General features: G+C 40.7%; 1 protein-coding gene across 1 annotated transcript in view; it reads right to left on the reverse strand.

Moving 5' to 3' along the window:
• Positions 1-4,840: 4,840 nt before the first annotated feature.
• Positions 4,841-25,393, reverse strand: part of IL1RAPL2 (interleukin 1 receptor accessory protein like 2) — a 385,827-nt gene continuing 365,274 nt past the window's right edge. The window contains exons 7-10 of the mRNA XM_072877189.1: positions 24,937-25,082; positions 19,137-19,280; positions 15,073-15,243; positions 4,841-5,538 (exon numbers count right to left, since the gene is read on the reverse strand). Of these exons, the coding sequence (XP_072733290.1) occupies positions 4,841-5,538; positions 15,073-15,243; positions 19,137-19,280; positions 24,937-25,082 (1,159 nt within the window). The remainder of the gene's footprint in view (positions 5,539-15,072; positions 15,244-19,136; positions 19,281-24,936; positions 25,083-25,393) is intronic.

The following is a 25,393-nucleotide window of genomic DNA, read 5'->3' on the forward strand; positions in this document are numbered from 1 at the left end:
CCAGAGCTGATCTAGTAACACTTCTGGCATTACGTGAGCGTTTCAAACCCACAGGACCAGCAGAAAGCGTGAGTTTTTACTTTGTGGGGTATTTCCAAAAATGTAAAGCAGCTGCTGTTTCTTTTTTCCTGTGGAAGAAATCAATAAAGTTTCCCATCCAACAGGAAACTGAAATTTAATTTTAAAATTATCAAGACAAGGGTTCTGAAGCAAGTGAGCTGGCAAGAGATGATATTTTTCTGGGGAACTTTGCCCAGCATCCATTGAATAGTGGACAAACATGATGCATTCATGCAAGAGCTGTCATTGTGCTATACTGCATCAGTGTTTCTGCCTGGAAAGCCTTTGGACTCTGAGTGCTCTCTTCTTCCTCTCCCTTCTTCACACTCTCCGCTTATCTCTTAGCGTCCCAGTAACTTTGCAGCCCCAGCATGAACCTCAAAGGGTCCACAAAAGAAGAAGGGTGCACAAGAGAAGATCCACAAAATGCTGCATGGAGGTAGAGGTTTCCTGCAGATAGTATTTGTAACCAAGTCATCCCATGGCCGCTGCCCATGGGGTAAGCTCCCAGTTGCCCGACTGGGACACAATGACAAAAGCCATTGTTCTCCCATCTACCACTGCGTTCCCAGGGAGATGTCACTGCCAGGCTAGCAAGCGTTGAATACTTTCTGTCTTTAACCAGGACAGTGAGACCTGACAGCTGTTCTGCCATAATACTCGCATCTATTCAGAGACCGAAATCGGAAAGCTGCTCTGAGGCTCTCCATAAGGGCACAATTCTAAAGGCTGCTAAATGCTGTGATTTCTGGCACTGAAACACTCTTCCAAGGCCCTGCTCAGTAAAGTATTTCTCACTGAATTAAGGAGAATTTAAGTATGTGCTTATGCATTTGGGTGAACAGAGAAAGCCTGTTGAATCAAATGAACTACTGAGAGCAGAGTAGAAGCCCTTAAAAGCCATGGGTTTTTTTTTTTCCTAAAAGTGTCTGTTATTTATTCCCAAGTCCTTATCTTGTTTATAACAAAGAATGAGCAAAATTCTTTTCCCAAGGCTGGACAGTCCTGGAGCATATCTGCACCAAACAGGGACAAAAACAAGCTTGATTTCAGGCAGATTAAATAAGCAAATGCTTCTTAGTCTCTTGACTTTCTCTCCCTTTTGTCTTTTTTATTCCTCTGTACACAGTAAACCTAAGGTTTTATGGCCTCATCCAAACTCTGCTGAATTTGATGGAACTCTTTCTGTTGGCTTGAATGGGTTTGGGAGCAGACCTATAGGCAGAGTATGACAATATCTTTATGCAGGTTTCTCATCCACTGTCTGGAGAAAGGAATATTAATTATTAAAACACTGGTCCAGCACACAGCCCCCAAGAAGTGTCAGAACTCACTCTACTTTGTTACTTAATTTAAAATTACCCTGTTTTCTCTCTGAACTTTCTTTAGGAACATAAAATCTGTAGAGGCTGAATAGGTTTCAAATTTCCAGCTCATTTTATATACAACCTTCAAACCATAATTGCCTCTGAAACACATTACACACAAAGGTAAGTATACAAACAGTAGTTTCCAAACATTATAATAAACCATCTTTAAAATGAACGTGCCCCAGATCAGAAGCCCCATGTGGTTGCAATAGGGATGTTTGCTGGGATTTTATCTGGGGAAGGCACAGCCTGACAAGCCGGGGGTGGCGAGGGCTGCACAGTCGCACAAGTGAGATGTAGCACCAAGCACTGTCAGGGTAGTGCCCTGGCCTCTTTGATAAATCCAGCTGAATAAGTACATGGCTTGGGTGAGACAGAGGAACGCAAAATGCCCTTATGCCCTTCTATTTCAGCTAATGAAGTTCACATGAATGAGCGAGAACATTTTTGCCACCAAGGCCCTGATCAGCTGCCGCTGCTGCCACGAGGGGCCCCGCTGGAGGGCTGCCACGGAGCTGATTTTCCCAGTGGGACAAGCTCCCGGTCTCTGTGCCACCCAAGTCCCACCGACAGATGCATTTCACTGTTTGACAGTATTTTTCCACACCCTTAAGTGCTACCTATGGAAACACTTGGCCTCTAGCATGTCGTACTGGTATTACATGAAACTGAGTCAACGAGACGCCTCCGGAGCTCAGGTCCCCACCCCCAAACTAAAAGCAGAGGGGTACAGGCGGTTCCGATTCATGTATATATTGTCGTCGTACTCAATACACACTTTGAAATCTTAAAGCAGATTGTGACTTGTCATCTATAACTAAAAGATATCGATACATAGACACACAATGTGCTTTTGCAAAATGACAGAAAAACTGTTCTTTTCATGTTACCTCAATGCAAACATGACTGCATTTTGCTTTTGAATAGCTACTGCTCTAACAGACATATTATCATCAGGTAAATGAATTTGCTACCCATATTTAGTCATTGTAAATAAAAGAAGCAGACCAACCTGCATATGGGCTTTTTTCTTTTTTTGGAGTTTGCATGCTTAATACAGAACTAGTAGGTGTAAAATCTCACTGAACATTCTATGTGAATTAACCAGATTCCAGAGTAATGTGGAAAGGAAAATAATGAAAAGTACAGCTTTTCATTTAAACATATGCAGCTCTTTTCATGCAGGGATTTCATTTAGGTTTTTTTTTTCCTTTTTTTCAATTACACTTTGCATTAAAGAACATAGCCAGTGTAAACACAGTCTGTAACACTTATAAAACAGTGCAAATTTTGTAAATTTCTGGGAGGAGGTTGAAATACATATATTTATAATGGAGGTAAAATCACTTTCTTTCCCAGTAGAAAAATACATATATTAAACACCTATATGTTTGGAACTTAACTTCACAAAAGAGCAAGTTATAGTCCTATACTGTGTAATAAATTAGTATCTTTCTAGATTTCCATTTTCGGTCTCAGTGGCAAATGCATAATAATGCTAGAAAAAACAAGAGAGATGTGTATTATTTAGAACCTAATGAAAATCTTACAGATAATAACTGGTGTAAGAGGGCACAGAATAAAGAACTGGGGAAAGAAGCAATGGAAAAATACCGACCTCTATGAATTATTGCACATTTGAGATCATTCTCATGGCCTTTGGGCCAATTCTGGATACTTTTAAGTCTTAGGTCAGTGTTTGTTTCCGTTTGACTGTAGGGTACAATTTAGGAACCACTGCAAAATGTCAAGGATTTACTGAACTTGTTTGCTGATGAAACCACAGGCAGCTGAGTGCAGAGTGCTAACTTTTATTCATGCAATCAAAGAGAACAACGCTAAAAACATACCGAAATACAGGCAAGGTTGCCTGCCATAAAAATATTTTTGGGAACTTGCTCCAGCAGATCTTATTGAGACAAAACTCTCACGTCTACTGTGTTTTCATTAAAGCCATGCCAAAAACTGCAAAACTGGCTTCTGTCTTCATCATGTAGAGCTTTTTCCTTGAATACTGTTGTCTCCATGGTCTGACTCTGCAACCCTTAATCAACTGAGTATGGAAATCTCCATGAAACATACTGGTCCGACAAAAACTCAACTCGCTGAGTAGTAAATGCCTGATGCTGAGTACCTGTATAACACTTCTCATCCACAAGCAGCAAGAATGCTTTCCATGAAAGACAAGTGACAGTACCCTATTGACTGATGGGAAGTGAGAAATGCAAGGCCTTACCAGCTGCTTAAAAATATTACTTCTTACTAGTTGCACAGCGAGCAGAAATATTCCTGCTTCAGCCATATTTAAAAGGTACATAAATTGACAGGTAGATAAACAGAGAGAGAACTGTCTCAGGTGATTATCACTGCAATTGAAGTCAGACTACTAGTAAACCTGAATAATTTAGCACTTCATCTCAGAATATTGCTGTAGTAATTATTTTCTATTGCTGATGTTCTCACAAAAAGGTTAATTTCAAATTAGAACTACTGATTTTGGAACAAAAATCCAATGTAAAATTACATTGCCTTTACTACAAATCTTAAAAGAGCTCAAGAGCTCTTAAGAAATTTCAAATTAATGAACTGACCGACAGACAGATAAATTTATACTTAAACTGGTTAAAAAAAGTCATTAAAAATCTGCAAAAAATTGTGAAATAATCTATAATCGACAGAAAAATTGTTTAAAATCCTCCTAAACATCTTCCAATATTCTGGTAAGTTGTTTAATAAAACCACATTGCTAACCATTGACTAGGAATACAACATGCCTCAATAATAAAATGAAGAGATGCTGATGTGAGCAGGTGATTTATTCTGCAGCAACTGTTACTATGCACTTTATTGATAAAGCTTCATCTGCATTGTTTCAGCTGGTCATCTTCTAAAATGCATTTGTGAGACAATGTTACCGGGAAGGTTTCCTCCTCCTTCCTTTTGAGAATGATTCACCCCTTGTGGTCTGTGCAGGAGATAATAATTTTCGTAGCGTGATTAGAATTTCAAACTGTACTGAAGTCTATATGAAAAACCCAACAACTTCCCTGTATTTCAAATACTGTTACTTAAATATGTATGGATGTTGGAGATCATATACAGTGACCTTTTAGCCATCCCAGATTGTAAACCTACTGTAAAATGATGGGATGTGTTTTTTCTATCCCCCCTCCTTTTTAAAGAAGCAATAAAACTGTACATTAAAAGACAGGAAGGACATTACTGACTTACAAAAGAATGCCCCCTTCGTCAATAATTTGTAAATGTAAACAAAAAAGTTCAAGTAGAAAAGCAAACAAGTGTGCTGCTGCTTCGAATATGTATTCTCACCCCATGGGGTTCGGGCAAAGTTCTTTAAAAACGTGTCTTCATGGCGGTCATGAAGCATCTCAAAAGACTCCTGATCTTCACTACCAAATATCACTGGTGAAGCTAAGCTCCTTTGCTGATAAAGGTAGCAATGGGTTGTTCCTGTGAAACTCTTGGGGATCCTTCATGGTATTGTTAAGAGGTAGCTGTCCATTTAGTAGTGTCAAAGGTATGTTACAGTATGTGTGATGGTTGCTTATGGAAGCTATTGGCAATGTTGCTGCCGACACATCGTATTCATATCCTCTGCAATAATGTCTCATTTGCACAGAGTCTGCTTGATGGTAATCAGTTAAATCAGCCCGCGATTCTACCAACGTGGCAGAAGTGCCTGTGACGGCAAGAGAGGGTACAGTCTGGAGGTCTCCAAAAAGGCCCTGCTCTGCAGAATCCAGGACCTGATGCCGAGACACCACCTCCTTTTTCTTCCCTGGCATTTCAAAGACTAGGCGCTTCCAAAACTTAGAATTCAGTTTGCTGCTTTTTGGTCCTTTCCACTTGACCACTGAGAGAAGTTTGATGGTGTGCTTTAAAGATTCCACTTCGTGATAATTCACTTTCCCTTTTAATTCAGTACACTCAATCAAAATAACTTTGATTTCTCCACTGACTAGCATGTTATGGAGTCTGTTTTCCATCTCAAAAATACTCCATCCTCTCCTGAGAACATAGTCTGGAGTTAACACGATAATGAGTCTTCTGCTTTGTTCAACACATCTTGTGAGATCTTCAATGTAGGCTACAAATTATAGAAAGAGAGAAAGAGTAAAGAATAAAGAAGTCTATTGTATCAAAACATCAGGCTTGCAATCAAGTATAACAAAATCCTACAGCTTACTGATCCACACCATTTAAGACAAGGGGCATTTCACAATATACTCCAACAAAAATAGGATTGTGTATCACAACATATTTCTATTTATGGAGTACATGTAGAAAACTCCTTAATATCACTCTCCATGCTTTGCTGTTTTTCCCTGTTCATCTCAACAGAATGACATTTACATAATATCCTCACTGTGTAGATGTATTAGTGACTAAAAATACGCAGTTCGCTTACTGAAAAAATATAGGTCAAGATCAATGTAATGTTTGTGTAAATTTTAACATTAACGCTGGTTAAGATTAACATCGCATTGAGGGAAGCACACTCTGGGAAGCAGTTCTTGTGTTTCAGATGCAAGGACATGAGGGTGCTGCAGGGTGTATGAACTGTAACTTGCAAGAGCTTAAAAAAAAATCAACCCTCATCACATGCAGAACTTGTGCTATTGCATAGAAGCATCATGGTAGCTCTTTCTTTAGGTATGGACCACAAACGCACAATAACATTCTTTGTGGCCCAATGGTCTGTTTTAATGTCACAAACCTGTGCTTCTATGTACCCCAAGGTATTAACAGAAACTTCACAAGTGACAGGAACAAATGGAAAATTTAAACATATTGGAGGTGTTTATTTGTTGAGACATCAGTGACAAAGAAAACAGTATTCTTCTTTTATTCATGCATGCCAAGTGTTGCAAACAATCAGTGTAAGCAGAAATGCCAGCCCCATCGTTAGCTCCATGATGTGGGCTTATTGAACTACAAAATATTCTTGAAGTTGGACTTGGATCCCTGAGTTTCACTTGTCCCAGGGATGGCAGGGAAGAGAAGCCAATCACACTGGTCTGACATGGAACAGGATGGGAAAGAGATCTACTTACAGACCTGATCCAAAACCCAATCAAATGAACAGACCTCAACAAATTTCAATGGGTTTTGGGTCAAGATCAGAAAAATGAAATCACTTGGAAAAAAACCACTAAGGTCAGAAAAGTGTTCATTGGTTGCATAGCATTGTGATTGCGAGCTTAGAGACAGGATATATATATATTTTTTTTTAAACTACGTGAACCTCTTGACCATGCTACTCAGAACGTGCCGCCTGACAACAGAGGAGAAGCATGTGTTAGAAATGAAGACTTGGACACAAGAGCTGCACAGAACAGATCTTTACTCAGCACAGGGCAGGGCCTCTCTTACACACACTGCCCTCTAGCAGGAACAACGATTACAAATAACATCATTAATCAACATCTGTTACTGCAAGACTCATTTTTATAGTCCCAGGCACCATACCACAGCATGCTTATTCACACCACTTCCAGTAAAGTAAATAGCTACAAAATAGGCCAACAGCAACATTCTAAAATAGCTTATTTTCATGAGACTGAAGGCATAGTTAGCATCAAATCTGCCTTTACCAATGTTTTATTTCACCACTTAGCAGCAAGAAGAATTTCTTTCACAAATAGAAAAAAGAGGCAATTGCAAACATCCCACAGACACACAAAAATTTAAGACATACACATACATTACAAATGTCTATGCAACAATCCTGACTTTTAGTAAATGTTTTATGACTCTTTAATCATGCAGCATTTACAGTTTGGGGTTTTTTTTCTTAAAATATTTCATGAGGAAAACCCCTACATTGCTCTGGGTAAAATAGTTACTCATTAATGAAAAAAATTCAACATTAAAATCCATGGGAGAGGCAGCGGAGAGGGGAGAGAGTCAGCAACAATGAGAAAATGATAAGCAGAACTGGTGAAACAAAACTTAAGGAAAGGTAGAAATGTTCAATACAATGGAAAGAGATTATCCCAATGTATCAACAGCTCAGACTCTTCATTTTCTTCCTTTCTTTCTGCTCCCAAAAAGAAAGAATTTAGGTGGGAAGCTTCATCATTAGAGGTTGAATCTGCAAGATAACAGTAAAACAACAAACTATCATGCATCTTTCCTGGGACATATTCATCCCTTCTTCAAACAACTCAGAACACGGCTATGTACAAGACAATTCTCTGCAGGACACAATACCGGTCAGTACCACATATCCAGGTTAGTGCTAAGCACAGCCATGCATGTACTATATGCATCCAATTTAAAACAAACAAACCAACCAACAAAACAAACAAAAAAATCACTCCACTTTTATCTCTTCAAATATCCAGCAGCAATAATTTCAATGGCAACAACCCAGCAATAATCCATTATACCATCTCAAGCAAAAACTCACCAGACTTTGATTTAGTCAAACAGGGAATGAGGTGGGAAGAAGACAGGAAAAATTCCCTGTTTTCTCAGATGGATACTTCTCCCCTCTGTGCCTCTCCCATACTTCGGCATGCCCACCTTACTTACTGGATATTGCAACAAGTTAGAGCTTTCTACAGACGACTACACAGACACCTTCACAAATGACCACTAGGTGCTCCTTCAAATTCCAAGTTTGCAGCTGGTTCACTGACAGACATGGCCAATGTACAGGGGGTTTGTTGGTGCACTGAGGATAAATACACTGTATTATAGGAAACTGGAAAGCCGAATGACAAGGCAAACACATTTTCCAGCCATCTGGTCCCTAAGTACTTGTACTCCCAATAACTTCAGCTTGGGACTACTACTAAAGGTAGGTGACAACTTCCCTGGAGCACATGGTTCCATTGGGTGCACTCCACAATACGTCCAACGTGCACAACATTTCTGCGAGGAAAAGCATGGGGGAATAGATTCCTGTCTGTGGAAATTCAAGCTTTATTTTTTCCAGTGGTACCAGACTGACTGCATAAACCTGTGAGTTGCTAAATCACCCACCCTCCTTTCCCTTCAGAATTTGAGACTGCTCAAAATACTGCAGGTTGAGTTCTCTGTCTGAAGTGTTCAGTCCATTAGAAGGTATTAAATCCAAGCAATCTATATTGCAATGTAGGATGGAGAAAGGGTTGTTTTCACCTTTCCAGTGAGCTAAGAAGTAATTGTCAGGCAATGGCTCTGTTTCAAGAAAAAAACTGAGCAGGGATTTCAGGAATGACATCACCAACTAGGATCAACTGTAAGATTCCAGACCAACATATTTCCATCAGATAAACATCATTTTGCTGAAACTTCACTTTTGCTGCAGGAGGTGTCAACTTCAATGACATTTCATTGTGAGGGGAGAAAAAAATCATCTTGACAAAATCAGTATGGAATTATTCGTTTTTAATTCCCAAAGATTGTATTTTATCATAAACTAGGATGTAAAAATAAAATGTCAGCATTAGATTTAACCCACTTGATTTTATTGAAAAGAACATTTTAAATTTTGACCCTTTTTTCCCCCTTGAAAGACCATTTTACAATATGGCACAAAAACCGTTCTCAAAATGTTAGCATTTCCCATAGGTCAAAAAAATTAGAATTATGAGTAGCTCTATTGGTAACTTACTTGCATCGTGTCCAATGCAATGCCCAAGCAGGCATGGACAGCAAGAACTTTTAGACCCATGAACATAGTTTTTGCATGGTTGCCCTTTAGTAATGAAGACAGATCACCTGACAGCAAATATGTGCTCACCAAACACTGTCAACATGTAACGATGCTGAACTGTAGTTTGAAGCACTGAAGAAGAGAAGTCCAAGACATGCATCCCATTTGCAGTTAAATAATGCATAACTGCCTATTGAATCTTGAATGAGCTACACTAACCACAGGCTGGAAGGAAATCCAGACAACCGAATATGCAAGCAGACTAAGAGCAAGGAAATTAATGATCACCACAGACAGAGTTGCTTACACAAGGAAATGGCTGACTAACCAGGTTCAGATGATTTGCAGAAGCAGTTGAGGGAGAAAACACCAGAAATCATATGAAGTCCTACAGATATTTTTGGGAAGCATGGTCTGCAGCACCGCAGGAACCAAACAGTATCTACCATCAACCCCATACTGGCTGGTTCCTAGCACTCTGAAAATAACCAGCCTTTCTGCGTTTGGCAATGTGACTATCACTTGAGAAAGTTATTTATAGAATAATAACTCGGTCCTGGTTTCCGAACTGAATAGTTCCCAAACCCTAACTCTGATTACTTTATTATAACAAAAACGATTGCATGTCTAGCTTTTCCTACTTATTAAATATCTGTTGCTTCTGTTAGCTCAGACCAGAACAGCAATGCAGTTGGAACTGCTGACACACAGAGCAGAGGGATGGCCCCTCCCCAGAGAGCGCCCAATCCCGGCATAAGCTAAGGGACGGCTGATGAGTTCAACATAAAGAAACAAAGAACACGGATCAGCATGACACACTGCCCTCGCAGCATGCCACTCTGAGCCACTGTCAGACTTTCTGTATCTGACATGGCAAAGGAAGGAGGGATTAAGAAGGAAAAGATGGCAGCTCTGGGGATGTCTCCTTGCAGATTGAAGTGTCTGAAGTGGGTGATTTTGGTGAGATTGGCAATAGATGTTCAAATCAAAATTCTGGATATTGAGAACCAAAGATTCATAGGCTCATACAGGTTAGAAGGGGGCTCTGGAGGTCTCCGGGTCAATACCCTACCCAAAGCAGGACCAGCTAAGATTGCTCAGGGCCTTGTCCCATACTGTTTTGAAGACCTCCAAGGTTGGACGTTTCTTCTCAGTGTTTCTGGGTTCTGTTCCAGTGTCTGACCACCCTCATGGTGAGGAAAATTTTCCAAATGTTTAAATGGAACTTTCAGTGTTGCAACTCATACCTGTGGCCTCTTGTTCAACAACTGTGCACCTGTGAGAAGAGGCTGTCTCCATCATTGTGCTTTCCACTGGAAAGACAGTAAGATTTCTCCTTGGCTTTGGTGGCCTTTTCTTCAAGAAACACAGTTCTTTTGGGGTCTCCTCTTGTACTGTGTGCTCCAGCTCCCTGAGCACCTCGGTGGCCTTTGGCGGACTGTTACAGGGTAGCCAGCCTTTCTGGCTTTTGTTCATATTTCTTCCACTTTCAACAGTCATTCCTCTGTATCCCTGCTACCCCCGCCCATGCCTGAATAAGATTCATACAGAGTAGGCAACCAGGGACTTCTGAAAGGAGTTTGTGGAGCTGGGTACTCTATTCCCATTCCACATAAATGGTGTCCCATACCTAATTAAGGCTCCTTGGGAACCCCAGGCACACAGTCCAACTGGGTTTTCTTCATCCAGGAACCCAGGAAGCTGCAGTTCACCAGGCAAAACCCACACAGATGGGCAGACAAAACTACAAAGTGCCAGAACTGCAATATTGACTGTTGGGTGCTCTTTATCACATGCCTTAGGTGCTCTCCTGTTGTGCTGACAACCTCTCATTTTTCAGGTAAAAGCAAAGATTTTTATTCCATCACTGTTGTTCTTTTCAGTGCCTGATCTCTATACCCTGGGCTGAGCTGGAGTGAATTGCTGGTGTTTTTTCAATCCTGTCAAGATCAAATGCACATATGCTTAGACAGCAACTAGATGATGCTCTAATAGATTTGTATTGCTAGTATTAAAAATCCAACTTGACAGTTTCGACCTCTTCACTTTCAGGATTTAAAATAATTTGCAGAAACCATGTGAGAAAAATATCTTCCTCTGATGTAGTCCCAATTTTAGAAGAGTCAAGTGCAAATAGATCTTTCTCTCTGTAGACACATCATCCTTAGCAAGACAGAAAATGGCCCAGGTAAAAACATAACTATTCCTATTTTCCCCCTCCAACTATTCAGTTTCCTCAGGTCTCCTAACACTGAATTAAAAAGCTCACAGGGCTTGAGAGTCTGCTTGCTGTGAGAAAGGGTTTGTTAAAAGAGCCCTGAAAACTAATAGGATGGAAAAAATGATAACTGCTAAGAAACTTTAGTAACAACTGCAACTGTATCTCAGGGCTCACAGTCTCCTTATACAGGCTAACATGTTCAATTATGCCTTAGGTACCTAGGCAGAAAGGTATATGTGCTGTCAGCTTTGACAGAATAAAGAACACTCACTCTGTTAAGACCAAAGAATATTCTTTAAGAAAGAATAGCTGCTATAGTACTTCCTGTAACATGCAACTCAAATCCTGGGTTACAAACTCGGTCTTGCTGCTTACACAGCTCAGTGCATGCCACGTCTCCCTGCCGCATTGCCCCTCTCATCTTCCAGCCCGCATGGCCACGTGGGCTTCTGCATGAGTGAGAGCAGAGCAGCGGTGGCTGCTTGAGCCCCGTTTCCACCTCGCCAGTTCAGGAAGCCAGGTCCGTCTGTACTCCTCTCAGGCGGCACCAAGAGTCACCGCAAAGGTCCTTGCTGGCCACCGCGAGGTGGGCATCACCGAGGCACCTGGCTTCCTTCAAGGTGGTTCTCCCACTAGGACAAAACATTCCACTGGGATAACATTTGTATCCTGGCAGGGCACAGAAACCAACACCTACTGCAAAACATGACTCGGCCCCATCTGACCTGAACTGTGGATGCCAGGAATCTGCTTCCCAACGGTGAAGAGGTGGCCTCAGTCCCCACAGCCATCACCTCTGTCCTCCTAGGGACAGCAACAGTGGCTCCATGGGCATCCCTGAAACAGACAGTCCTCAGCGCAGAGCCGAAACACAGAGCTCGGGTTTGCAGTGCAAAGGAGCTTGCTGCTGGGTGCGCACATCCTAGCTAAGGCACATCTGGCTGTAATCTCTCCCTCGGCTGCACAGCCTCGGTTGCAGAGCCTATCATAGCTTTTCCCCAGAGGTTAGAGGTGAACCAGCTGGACAAAAACATAATCAAACTTGTCCCTGAATTTTTCTGAAGTCAGCTTTTTAGTTTGTTCAGAGAAGCGTGCAAGAAAGTTAATGAAAAACTATTTAACAAATCTATTTTTTGCTTGCTCTCAAATCCAAGTAGCAGCTGTATGTATTGCTTCATGCCAGGAAGCAAGCACAATGATGCACACCCTCCTGTGGCAGCACCTTAAAATTGCAGAGATTATATGAAACAACCAGCCTTACAAAACACACCTTATTTGCTGTACTAGTGGAATGGCACACATGTAAGTACGTAAGATATAGAAGGAAACGCATCAGAATGGAGAGTGGGAAAGCATTACGTTACACTGGAAGTCATTTACACCAAAAGACTCGGAAATGCAGTACATGCGAGAAGAGATATTTACTAAAATAAAAAAGATAACTGTGATCAAACCCCCATTTTTCTATAGAAACCTACCCTGAAGAGCTATATATTTTGTTATATCTGCCACTTTTTGAGACAGTCACTCTAAAATATGTGATGTTTATCACTGAAGTTTCTAGCAGGTCCATACCACATCACACTGCTCTCTTCACTAGGCACTGCCAGTCCTTGTAAGACTGGTCAGCCCTAGGCAGAACACAGCCACGTTCCACTTCTCCAGCGCACACGGAGAGCTTACAAACACAGGAGTCTGAGTCCTGCCTCCTTCCCCATCACTTCTCCCTCCCTTTTCCCCCCCAAAATAAAGTGCCTTCTCCCATATCTTTTTCCAAGCTAAAGCATGCAAATCACACTTGTTTCAGTTCCACATTTTATTCTGCATTGTCATTATGTCTGATTAAGCGTTCTTGAAGCACCATGTGTTAGAATCAGGCCCTTTCATAATACTGAAGAAGTGAGTTTGAGAGGAAAAAAGAGGTATTAAATCTGTGAATGTTCATAAATGAGAACTGACATTTTCAGGTACCCTACATTTTCAGGAGAGGTTTAATGAATACCCAAAGCGATGACAAGTATTTGCTGAGTGTCTGACTGACAAAAATAGACAAAAATAAAATACCATGCTGGCTGGTACAGCAATTGGAAAGAAGAATCTAATTTCAGATTAATCTGTGCTTCAGTATAGTTAAATTCAGTATCATTAAAGGGCTAGCTTTAAGCTCTTTAATTCACTTGTATAATTGCTATGTATAACTCTGCTGTATTGTTGGATATGAAACAACTATTTACAACAGTTCTGCGATTTCTAGCACAAAAAGATGTATTTTCTCTTAATAATATCTAAAAATTCAGTACTACTTGCTTGTGCTGTCAGAAATAAGAAGGCTACGAGCCAAGGCCCCTTTCTGGAATATGTCACTAAGGGAGTAAAACTCACACCTTGCAGGGGCAGGGCAAAAGCAATAGGGGAAGCAGCTCTAACCTAGGAGCTGCAAATGCACATGATAAATTCAAGCCACTACATAGGACTTTGCACGATCTCTGACTAGGCTCTGACTCCTCTTTCCCAGTGCTACAGGATTCAGAGCTTTCTTTCCAGCTCCCTCAAATGTCAGAGAAGAAGCAGGCTCCAACTTCTGGGGAGGGCACTGGGATTTGGCAGCAGCAAGGCAGCAGTTTCAAGTCTTTTGGCAGGCAGGTTGTAATGCAGCCATGTTCTAGCTGTTTCATGTTTGGGGACATCTGCTCCAGCAGAGCCATTGCTTTGTTTTCTTGTTCATATTTCCTATACAGTAGCATATACAGAGATAAGTTCATATTCTCTTCTAATATTTTTCATGGAAGTGATTTGCAGACAGAATTCATAAAAAAAGCTTATTTTTCACAAGGGTAGCATTTCAAATAAATGCGATATTAAAGTGAACATACTGTGCATTCAAAATTCATCAACATGATGCATACGATTCATGGTATTTTTTGACTTGTCTAAAAATGAATCTGGAAGAAGAGATGCCATAACTACAGCTAGGGAGGCATTAACTGTTGGTACAGTCATCCAAAGGTGCTGCTGAATCTTCAGACAGGGCAGCAAAATTGATTTGAAATGGACAACTGTATTTCACCATCAGCATGGAAAACAGCATCGGATCACTGGGCTGTACATAGTCCTCTGAAGAATCAGTATTACTTACACAATACCAATTACACAATACCAACATTGCTCAGAAATGCAACACGTGGCCAAAACTCTAATGAAAAAATTGCACCTATACCATTAACGGGGAAACTACTGTGGCTATTTATGAGTTAGGGAAAACCTAACTCATAGGAAAACCTAACTCACCCTTGAATAGGGAAAACCTATTCAAAGTTAGGGAAAAAAACCAAAAGACAATGGGAAAGATGACTGTTACTTGTAAAGCTCCTGTAGACAAACAATTACCGGAAAAAAATAATAATCCCATTTTCAATGATAAAACAAAGACTACAAAACCTTTTTTGGAAGTTTCCTGCTTAGCTACCTGTGTCTGGTGTAGAGATTTTGGACTACAGTATTGCTTCCAGCACTGCAGCCTTCCCATAGGAAGGTCCAGCTCCTGCCTCCACTGAAATCGATGGCACTTCCCTCTGATTTCAGTAGTGCAGGAACAAGCTCTAACCTAGAGCTCAAATTTGCAGTACTGAGGAAACTCTTCCAGTCCTCACAACCAGTTCACAAAGAGAGGTTTCCCATATCTAGTACTTATCGCACAGTCCAGGCCTTCGTGACACATCAGAGAGAATTAAAACTGGAAGGTCAGAAATACTTACTTCCGCTAGGGATCAGGTCCCTATCCGGAATGAAGAGCTTATATCCATAGTGCTTTTCTAGAACATCCGGCAGAATTTCAAGTGCAAACTGCTCCTCTTCATTATTATCACAATCTAACGCATCAGGATCCACTTTGGTGTATGAAAGATACGCATCATATTCCTTGTTGTCTGCAAGGAAACAAATTCATGTTCAGCCTGCTGTTTGCAAGAGCACTATAAAGAATACAGGAAAGTACTAGGAAACTGTATTTTTCCTTGAAATGATCAAGCATTTCCCAACAAAATTGGGACTTTTCACAAGACCATATAATCTGGCTTCCACAGAGAAATTTTTCAGACCCAGACAAAGGACATCCTTTCAGTTGTCTTCTGCATGTTGAGCTAGTTAGTAACTCTGCTTCATGTGGTCAGCGTACACATTTAACATCTGAAAAGATCGTGGGCAAAATTTTGATACAAATACTAAAGCTGGAACTTTTTATTTTAATCCTTTACATATTGCTAATGGAAATCTTTCAACTCCTATGCCTCAAGAGTGCTATGATTATGTGAAAGTTTTGAGCTTGGAAAAGTTTTTGAGCCTGGAAAGTTTGGAAAGTTTTCAGCAAGAAAAACTTCCTTGCAGAAGTAATTGTGGAAAATACATGACTTAACTCAAATGAATATTGATTATCCAGAAAACAATGACAAATACAAACAGTCCAAAGCATTTTTTCAGAAAACCTTGGAGTTTTTAAAACCAATATGATAATTTTAGAGGTCACTTGATCCAGGACATTTTAAATACTTGGGGCTCACAGTATGAGAGAGAGAAATAACTCCAAGAGCGAATGGGGCACCGGGGGAGACTTGCCCCTCCGTTCTGTCTGCTCAGGGGTGGAGGCAAAGCCTTATCAAAAGGTGGAGGCAGGCAGTGGGTGACAGAGGGGACCCAGGCAATGCCACATGAGGACAGCGGGGCTGCAAAACAGTGGCTTGGCTAGAACAGGCCACACACCTCCTCCTCCTCCTGCACAGCACTGGGGCTTGTCTCCAGCTCTCTGCTGGAGGCTGTGCCAGGAACAGAAGTGGCACCGCTATCGAGCTTGGGATCCATGCTGGGATCAGACTGTCTTAGTGACATTTCTCTTCGCTATTCCTCTGCAGCAATGGAAAATTATATATTGAAAAAGTCAACCTTCAGCAATTCAGTCTCCAGGGAAGAGCACAGCTGCCATTATTTACAGAAAATGAAAAATCAAATAGTTAATGTTGTGAGGACAAAACTGCATGAATGGAGGATTGCTGAGTACCAATTATCTGTAAAGAATAGTGCATATGAAAGATAATTAAAGCAGTTAAAATCATCAATATATTCTGATAAAAAGAAAAAATAGCTAATCATAATACAATACATTCCTTGATGACCTTGAAATGATGGTTACTTTCTTATAATTCTTGACATAAAGCCAGACCCATGAGGGCCAGAGCTACAGACAAAGGATGTGAATAATTATACGTTTGTAAAAGGCAATTTGCCTAGTGTCACCATAGCTGTATGGGAGAATGTCCACCTGGCTTGCTGATATTTCTCTGAAATCAAAAGCATACAAAAATAGTAGTTACTGATGGAAAGATGACAGAAGAACAAAGAGCAAAGAAATAAAGGCCAGTCAGCTTTGGAGGCCTGTCCAAAACCTGCTCCCCTGTCTGTAATGAAGCCTGCCAAAACCTTTTAAGAGAAGCCAGCCACCTAGTGACCTGGGAGGCAAACATCCCTGCAAACTTTTGAGAGCTCTGCAAAGGCAGCAAAGCAAGCCCCAGAGCACTGACATGCCTGGTTATAAAGCAGTGTGAGAGCCACGCAGGGACTGTGTGCAAGCAGTCCCTGAGCTTCCTGCCCCTTCCAGCTGCGTGGGTACAACTGCCCTCTCCACTCACCTCTATTCACAATGCAAGCAAGCAAGGCATAGACAGAACCAGTTCCCTCGGGCTTCTGCGAGTCTGTACGCTTGTGTTACATCTCTACGGTCTCGACTCCCTCTTCACATACACAGGACATAGCAGAAGGACCTATCCATGCTTGCCCACCGCTTGCTCTGTGTGCTTTGGATGCAGCACTGTTTGGAGCCATTTTCTAAATGGCTTCCCTTAATCCTCAGTATCATTTTCTCTAAAAACAATGCGATGCACAACACAGGAAGTGAATGCATCCAACATTGCTTACATAGGATATTTTTAGAAATAGGAATAAAGCAAATCTGTTGAGTTCCAAATCTTCTGTTTTAAAGAAATACATGTAAAAATGGAAAATGACCCTGCAATTGCGTCTATACAGCTGACTGCTCATGGCAGCTCTGTATGTTCCCACTGTAGCCTACATAAGTAGAAACATCCCCATACATGCTTTGACTTCAGTAACATTCTACCTCCATCTTTCATTCTGCAGGATCAGAATGAGACACAAAGCTGCAATAGTTCTAAAATCACACACTGGAAAAATAAAAGGTTGTTTTCAGAATTAACACGCACACAAAATCCCCTATGTACTCATGGGGCTTCCTCTAAACAACTAGAAAATAATATTGTTTCATAAATTAAAAAGTGATTGAACCAAGGAATTGGCATGAATAAAAATGCAGCAGCTTCACACTGAAAACATGAGATAAATGAATCAAAGCAATCTGGAGGAAGTTACCGCTTTGGGTCACTTTTTGTTGGTGTGAACTAGGGATGTTACATTGGTATAATCCCAAGGTATCAGAGGTAAATTACTTCCAAAACCACATAATCTCACCCTTCACTTTCTCCTAGGTATCAGTATAAATATTGTGCAGTATTGTGTAGTATGAAAAAAGCATCTTTTTAGGTTTTCCCACTCACGCACGAAGATCGAGAAAGAGGAATTTTCCTGACCTCTATTCCTGCTATTTATCATTCCACATTCTAAAATCCCCTGGATGTCATTCCACCCGTTCTCTAAAACTCCTATGGTTTTCATTGTAGCAAAACATTTTCACACCATATCTACCCAGTGTTAAACAAAAATGCTTATTATTTTGATAACAGTAATGCTAAACTGCAGAAAGTAACAGGTCTGTGCAACTGCACATTGTTTTGGCACAGTAGGGGAAATATGTTCCGTGCTCTTTTTTCAAATACATTATTGTTCCTAGATATACCATTCCAGACTGCCGACGTGACTCATAAGTGTTGCAGTGGGCTACAAAAAGCACCTGTACTTGAATACTGTACTTCAGATCTTTAGCAGATACTAGTTATATGCATATTAATAACATATTAATTATGCTACAACAGAAGTGTTAAGAATATTATAATAATAGGATTTAAAGCACGTGGATTTAGTTTACCTGGGCTTACTCCAGCTTCATAGGAGCAGGAATGTTCTATATTCAGGAGAATTAAAGCTTCAATTTAAAAATACATGTTTAGCTTTAGGCACCAAACAGAATACATGCTAGTGAGAGGGAAGGGGGGGAAGAACACTGAAAACCAGCCTAGTTTATTCCTAAACATACTCCCCAGGCAAGCCGTACATTTTCCCTAAGTTGTTTACAGTCTCCCAATTAACTGAGGTAACTAGTTAGCCTCAATAACAATCGCCTCTCACTAGTTCCTGGAGTTAGTTGGAAGCCTAAAGACAATTCAATGGAAATGCTTAATGAAAAATACCTGGTGAAAGGGCTGCCCACATACCTGAGTATGGATCTCAGGAGAAGTGATCCTGGGCATATGTGGCACTGGGACACATGAACGTGAAGAGTTCTCCTGAGGAATCAGTTCTCAAATGACATTGAAGCCTCTATAACAGACTCACGAACAATTCTTCTGACTCCCATTTGCTTATGGCATGGCCCAGTGACGTTTCAGTGAAAAGGCTCATTGATTTCAGGGGGCTTTGGGAGAAAGTCTTAGGGCTTTACACTGTTGGGTGCTTAGTAGTCTGAACTTAAACTGGCAGCAGGTATCTTTTGGGATTCATTTCAGTCTAGAAGTTTCATCATTTTGGGTATCTGAAATATTTCCATTGCATATATTGAGTTTCCTGAGCAACTGCTTACCGTCAGCTGCTTCGTCTCCTCCAAAGTTCTGTCTGTAGAACAGCATTAACTCTATGTTGTAGCACTTATAGATGGTCACGAGCAAAATAAGCAGAAGAAGGATGGCTCCCAGTCCTCCAGCAAGCTCTATTTTGTAGATCAAATCTAAAATTAGCAAGGAAAGACAAAAAGGTTATGATCTTTCCGAGCTTTATTTGTTCTAATCCACTGTACAATTCCACATAAAATTGTGCGGCTTCCAATTATAACCACTGTAACATTAAGGATGCCTAACTTTTTTGTTCATTATCTATTACTTAACTTTACCCATTTACTCCATCTTCTGCCCATCTGAAATCGCCATCCAGAATGCATTTGAGGCTATAATCATAATTTTTCTACAAGGGAATTATGTAGTGATTTTACACGGAGGATTATCAACTTTTAATGAGCTTGTGGAGTTTGAAACTTCTGTATTGGCAGAGTGCATCAAATGCTGTATGCAGCATGTGAGAATAGATATACTAGACATATTGTACCCCATTTGGGTATACTAGACATATCATACCCCATTTGGGAGGCTCTAGTCCCCCAAATAATATTAAACTTTGGGTTTATATTTGTGAAGCCAGTGGATGAGCTGATGTGGCCTGCCAAGCCAGGACTTCAGCTGAATCACTGGAGAATGAATTGAGCATCCAGAATGCCCAAGATAATGTGAGAAGGCAGGAGCACACATCAGGCTGCTAAGGGCCCCTTTGTTTGAGTTGTGATGGCTACTAACCGAGTTCTCGCATGTTTGTTTACTACACATTATACTTTAATGGGAACTAGAGCTAGTTAAAATTTCCTACTGGGATGCTTTTGTTAGGAAACATCACAAGCAGTCTGCCTCAAAGAACTTCACAAATTCACCCAAATGCAATTATCCGTCTTTTACAGCTGGGGAAACAGAGGCATAGAAAAGTGAAGCAACATGTTCAAGGTCATTCAGCAAACCAGTGCCAGAATGGGATAAAAAAACCTTGAATACCAGTCCAGTGCTCTACCTGATGCAAGACAGACACTAACTTTAACAGCATTGTTCTTTAGCCTGAAGTGTCCTCTGAACACAGTATTGCTCATAACACCACTTGGCATACTACTTAGCCATAAAAGACAAAAGATGACAATTTGACAATAGCTACCTCTAACAGCCTATATTAGTTTAGATAAGACGTCATGAAGATATTTGCTGCTGTGACAAATACAACGTGAAGATGTAAAAACTGTAATACAGGCAAGACAAAGTTTTTGTGATCTTTACGCTTCTAAAACTTAGGTCAGAAAAAATTACTGGTATGTCATTTGTGTCATTTTCAAGATAAAAAGCACATTAGTTGTGTATCTTTCGGGGTTATTCTTGCCTCGCCATGCCTTGTATTTCAATAATTAACATCAGACGTCAAGCTATTCCCAGTTTACAGTATCTCTGATGTCTGTCTGGTAAGAAGTCATGGACTAATAGATGGAAAAAGTCTATTATAATAGCTATTTAATCTCTCTGAGAACACAGGGAATTCATGGGACTTTTATTATACTGCATGATAAAGTTAGCATACGCTCTGGGGATAAGTCTGGTCAAATGGAGAACAGAGTTGGTTAAAATCACTTTTCAGGGAAAAAACTATTTTTTTTTGTCGTACTGAATCTTTTTTACTAGGAAAGTGAGATGATGGCAAAGCTGCCAGCTTGGAAGGAGAGAAGATGCTAAGCCTTGATCACCTGCAGCCCACAAAGGAGTACAGACTTGTGTTCACCTGCTGGGGGAATGGCAGGGTATCGAGCAAAACCACAAACACCAGCTCAAAAGGCAGAATCGATCTGCTTTTGCATATCCTGTATTTATCCTACTGCCCCATAAACTCTCCTGGAGTCCAGATGTAAGGAGGCAGAAAGGCAAGGCTTTTGGGCTCCTTATTTCCATTCCAAGGTGGAGGCAATGGAGAAAAACCCAGAATGTTCAGTTTTCTCGCCTGCTCCAGCTCTTAGTCGCTGCCTCTGATTAGAGCTGTACTCCTCAAGAGGTCCTCACAGAGGTCAATAGGGAAGGCAGCACACCCAACATTAGGAAAGGAGTTGAATCAGGGCTTTGTGCTATAATAGTGACTGAAAACTAGTAAAGAATAATATTCTGATAGTTTCTAATGTAAAATAATGTAGAAGGACTTAGCCAGTATATATCACAGAGGATTATGGTCTTTAAAATACTAAAAGCCTCATAAACACCCAATAAATGAGACACAAACATATTTTAGAAGGTTCCTCATCATTTAGTACTATATCAGTACCAAACCCCCCCCAAAATTAGTTTCCTGCATGTCTTGAATAAAGGCAGCCTTCTTGAAATAAATGGTGAGCAAATATCATTATATTTACTTTTATCTAAATTCATTGCTTCTTTCCACTAAAAGCACAGCTTGATTTTGTTCTGCAGTTCCTGACACGTTATTCAGATTCCAGGACAGTTATATTATAGACTATGTAGACTTCAATCACTGAAATACTGGACTGTTTTCATATTCGTTTGAAGGGAATCCTGAACTATTTCTACAACTAGGGCACAAGTGCGTGTATATTGTGTTTCCACGTAATTTAGGCACCAAACATGCCAGGACAGCATGGAGAAAAAAAGAAAAGCAAACCCAGGATTGTCCAGAACTTATTTTTGGACTACTTGAAAGCAAATAAGAACGTGGTCTTGAATTAAGTCAGTAAAGAAGAATGGGATAGCAGAGAGTGGTATTCAGGTCTCAGGAGCACGCCTGATTCTGTCTTTGCATTGGTAGCTTTGGGTGTTTGAAACTGGATTTGGTTCTTTTTCAGTCAAAAAAAATTAAAAAAAATTTTCCTAAATGATGATGCATGCTCTGGGGCTATCAGTACACTGGTGCCGTACAGACAGCACTCTTGTATTCTCCAAAAGCATTTGTGAGGACTGTACCACTAATACAGCAAAAGAATTCAACATATTTTACCTTAAATATTTGAACAGTTCCTTTTTCTTCCTTAAAGCAAAGTATGTGCTTAAAAATAACCGCCTGATGTCAAAACAAGAACTAACTCTAGAAACTCTTATACTACAGCTATAACTTGTATTTGGGGTTTATTCCTGTTTTTTTATCCAAGCCTTCCTAGTTTAGCAGGACTCATGACTTATGCTAGCTTGCGTACACCTGATGCGCTGCAATCGCACCTTTGAACAGAGGGCAGACAAAACCTACAGCACTGTGACAATCTGGACACAAAACGGAGCTACAGGCACCTCTTGCCGAACAGGGACAACGCAGCCCTTAGCAGGTAAGACTTTGAAGGGAGCGGGATTTCTCTGAGAGATCTGTGCTTCCTCTTCGCCCTTCCCAAGTGCCCCAGCACCTGGAAAGCTGCAGCACGTTCCAATAGGAATCCACGATCCCCTCGGTGACATGCACAAAGGATGCTGCTCAACAGCTCTGCCCTAAAGCTTGTCACAGGTCAGTAAATACAGTAGTATTTCCTGGCTCATGAATATTCTACAGGCAAATCCAAGCTGGAGAAAGCTAGGATAAGTAATTATATCAAGTTGCAGAAAGGAAAAGTTTGGTCAAGTATTTGTAAGAACTTAATAAATAACAAACTGGACAATGGGACAGGCAGTCAAAGGACACAGTGAAAATACTGTGGTTATTTTAAATGACACTTTAGTAGCTTGAAAATCAACTATAGAGAATGCCTGAGGGGAATATAAGCTTTCTACAGCCACTGTGCAGAGAGAAATGAAATAGTAGCTGAGAAGTGATCCTTTCCACCTCCAAATTCTGTATTCAGCAGTGCTTCTTCCATAATTTCAGCAGAGCTCTGAAATGTCTGCATTTTCTTGTTATAAATAAACCTAGCTTGTTATTCTAATATATGCAACACAGCTGAACATTTAACAGTGTCAACATAGATATACTTACTATTAGTTGTGTATTTATTAGGTTCAGCGGATGGCAAAGGAGAACACTTTAAAGAGGCTAATCCTTCATCACGATGACCAGATTCCTTAAAGTTGTGACATCCTGTCAGTTTAGATGTTGAATATACATTCGTGTGCGTTCCACATCACAACTGTGGGCCCTTGTTTCTCAGAGTGGTTTGCACCTTCCATATTGTGTTTCTTTCTTATCACTTAGCGTAAAATATAACCTATGTTATGCCCTTCTTTCTGGGAGGACATAAAACTCTCACGTATAGAGGAAACTGTGTAAGTAGGACTTGATTCAAGTGATTTTAACAGGATTGCATACTGTACGTTCACACATATAACCTGTGGGTCACATAAACGAATAGCAAAAAAAGAGGACATTGACCCTAAAGTTTCCTCTCCCTAGTAGCCCTTTTTTGTCCCAATACCACCCCTCCCTCACCTTTCGTTTTATACAGATCATAGCCATGAAACACAGCACTTAGCGTCCAGCATGCCTTTAGGTGAACCGATGACTGTGGATGTTTTCCAGAACTGCGGTGCCCCATCTAGAGAGGCCTTGGCTGCTCTGCCTGTTCTTCCACCTGGCTCTTAGTTCATTTGTCCCATGGCGATTGCTACCCTAGGCTCAGAGATTAATCTGCAGCATGCTCAGGTACTAATAGTGTATTTAAACCTTCTCCAAATGGTGACACTGTTGTGGGATTTTGCTGCGAGTGTGACAATGGAGAGCACTGGCTTTTTTAACTGACACTAACGCTGCAACCCACAATCTGCTGAGAAGCACGTCCTTTGCCTTAGTGGGCTGAAAGCACATGAAGGACTGGAACCTCACTTGCAGGTATGCTTTGTGAAAACATTTCTTCTTCTCCTCTTTTGGTAAACTAATTTACAGCCAAGAATAATGGCAGAGATCTGGACAATGTATTAACTCTAGTCAATCTGTGCTGATGGCTCTGTGGTTTCACATTACGTCTTTATCCCAAGTGTGTAACCCAGTGTGTAACCTTCGTTTGCTTTCCCAACAGTTACTGTCTTACAGCTTTTGTACTACCTAATACACTGTATCTTAGAGAGATCACCATCGAATTTAAATGTCACCCTACTTATATATAGGAGAGGTGATTGAACAAACATAAGAACTGTAATGAGATACTGTTACGCTCCTTCTGATAATGACTTTTACAAAGAGCAGAGCATAGTAACACCTTTTAATGTGGAACATTCAAACCCAAATGGTTTCCTTTTTGCTACAAATAACTTGTCAGTAGTGGTATTCCCAATTCCAGGTACAGTACTGAGCAAAGCAACCATGATGGGGTAATTCTCCATTGATTTGTAGCTCCCATTGCAATGTCTTCATTCCCAATGCAGTTAGAAATCAAAATGCATGGCAACTGCTTAAAGCTTTCAATTTAAACAGCAAAGCCAGGAAGTGGAGAAATACGAGAACATCTGACCTCACTGCTGAGGTACCTATTCTAAGAAATGCACATTTTAACTCCATCACACAATCACCTCTGGTCGAGTCAGTCAACTCTGGGTCAAATTCATACGTTGTGTAGACCAAAATAGTTCCACTGATTATAGAACTTTATGGGTGACTGTATTCCAGGCAAGTGCATCACCTGCAAGGCTGATTCACTAGAGACTAAAGAACAATTCATGATTTTTTTTCCAAATGGTAAACTGAAGCTGTAACACAAACTTACTTCAGCTCCAAGTAGGCACACAGGAGTCCAGCCTGGCTCAGAGAGGTCAGCAGACCTTCGCTACTGGCTGACCTGCTGCTGCCGAGGCAGGCGAGAGTACAGATAATTAAATAGAGAGAATTACCTTTCTTGCGCAGAAGAACACTGGCATGTTTCCGACCATTTCTGTTTTCCACATGACACGTATAGTTAGCCAGGTCTGCCTCCTCTACAGCATCAAAGATCAGTGTCAATTCAACTTCTTTTTCTCCAAGATGTTCTCTGAGAAGTCTGAAAGGAAGGATGCAGTCTTTGCTTAACTGAATTAATATGGGTGGAAGATTCCAAAAAGAACCATAATTTGTCAGCACAAGATACACAGTGTTCCTGGTCTCCTTCACTCCTGGAGAAGGGCTTAGAAGGAGACTCGAGTTGCCTGAAAGAGACTTCACAGAGGCATCCTTCATGACAACCAAAAGCCTTTTTATCCCACCATGTCGGTAGCGAGGAGCTGAATCAAGTGCAGGAAGAGTGGCTACAAGCACAATGGTTGCACGCAGCTTGTTCACCTCGGCTCCACCAGAATTAAATGCTAAAAACAA

Source organism: Ciconia boyciana, chromosome 12 (genome assembly GCF_034638445.1).
Source record: "Ciconia boyciana chromosome 12, ASM3463844v1, whole genome shotgun sequence".
NCBI lineage: Eukaryota > Metazoa > Chordata > Aves > Ciconiiformes > Ciconiidae > Ciconia > Ciconia boyciana.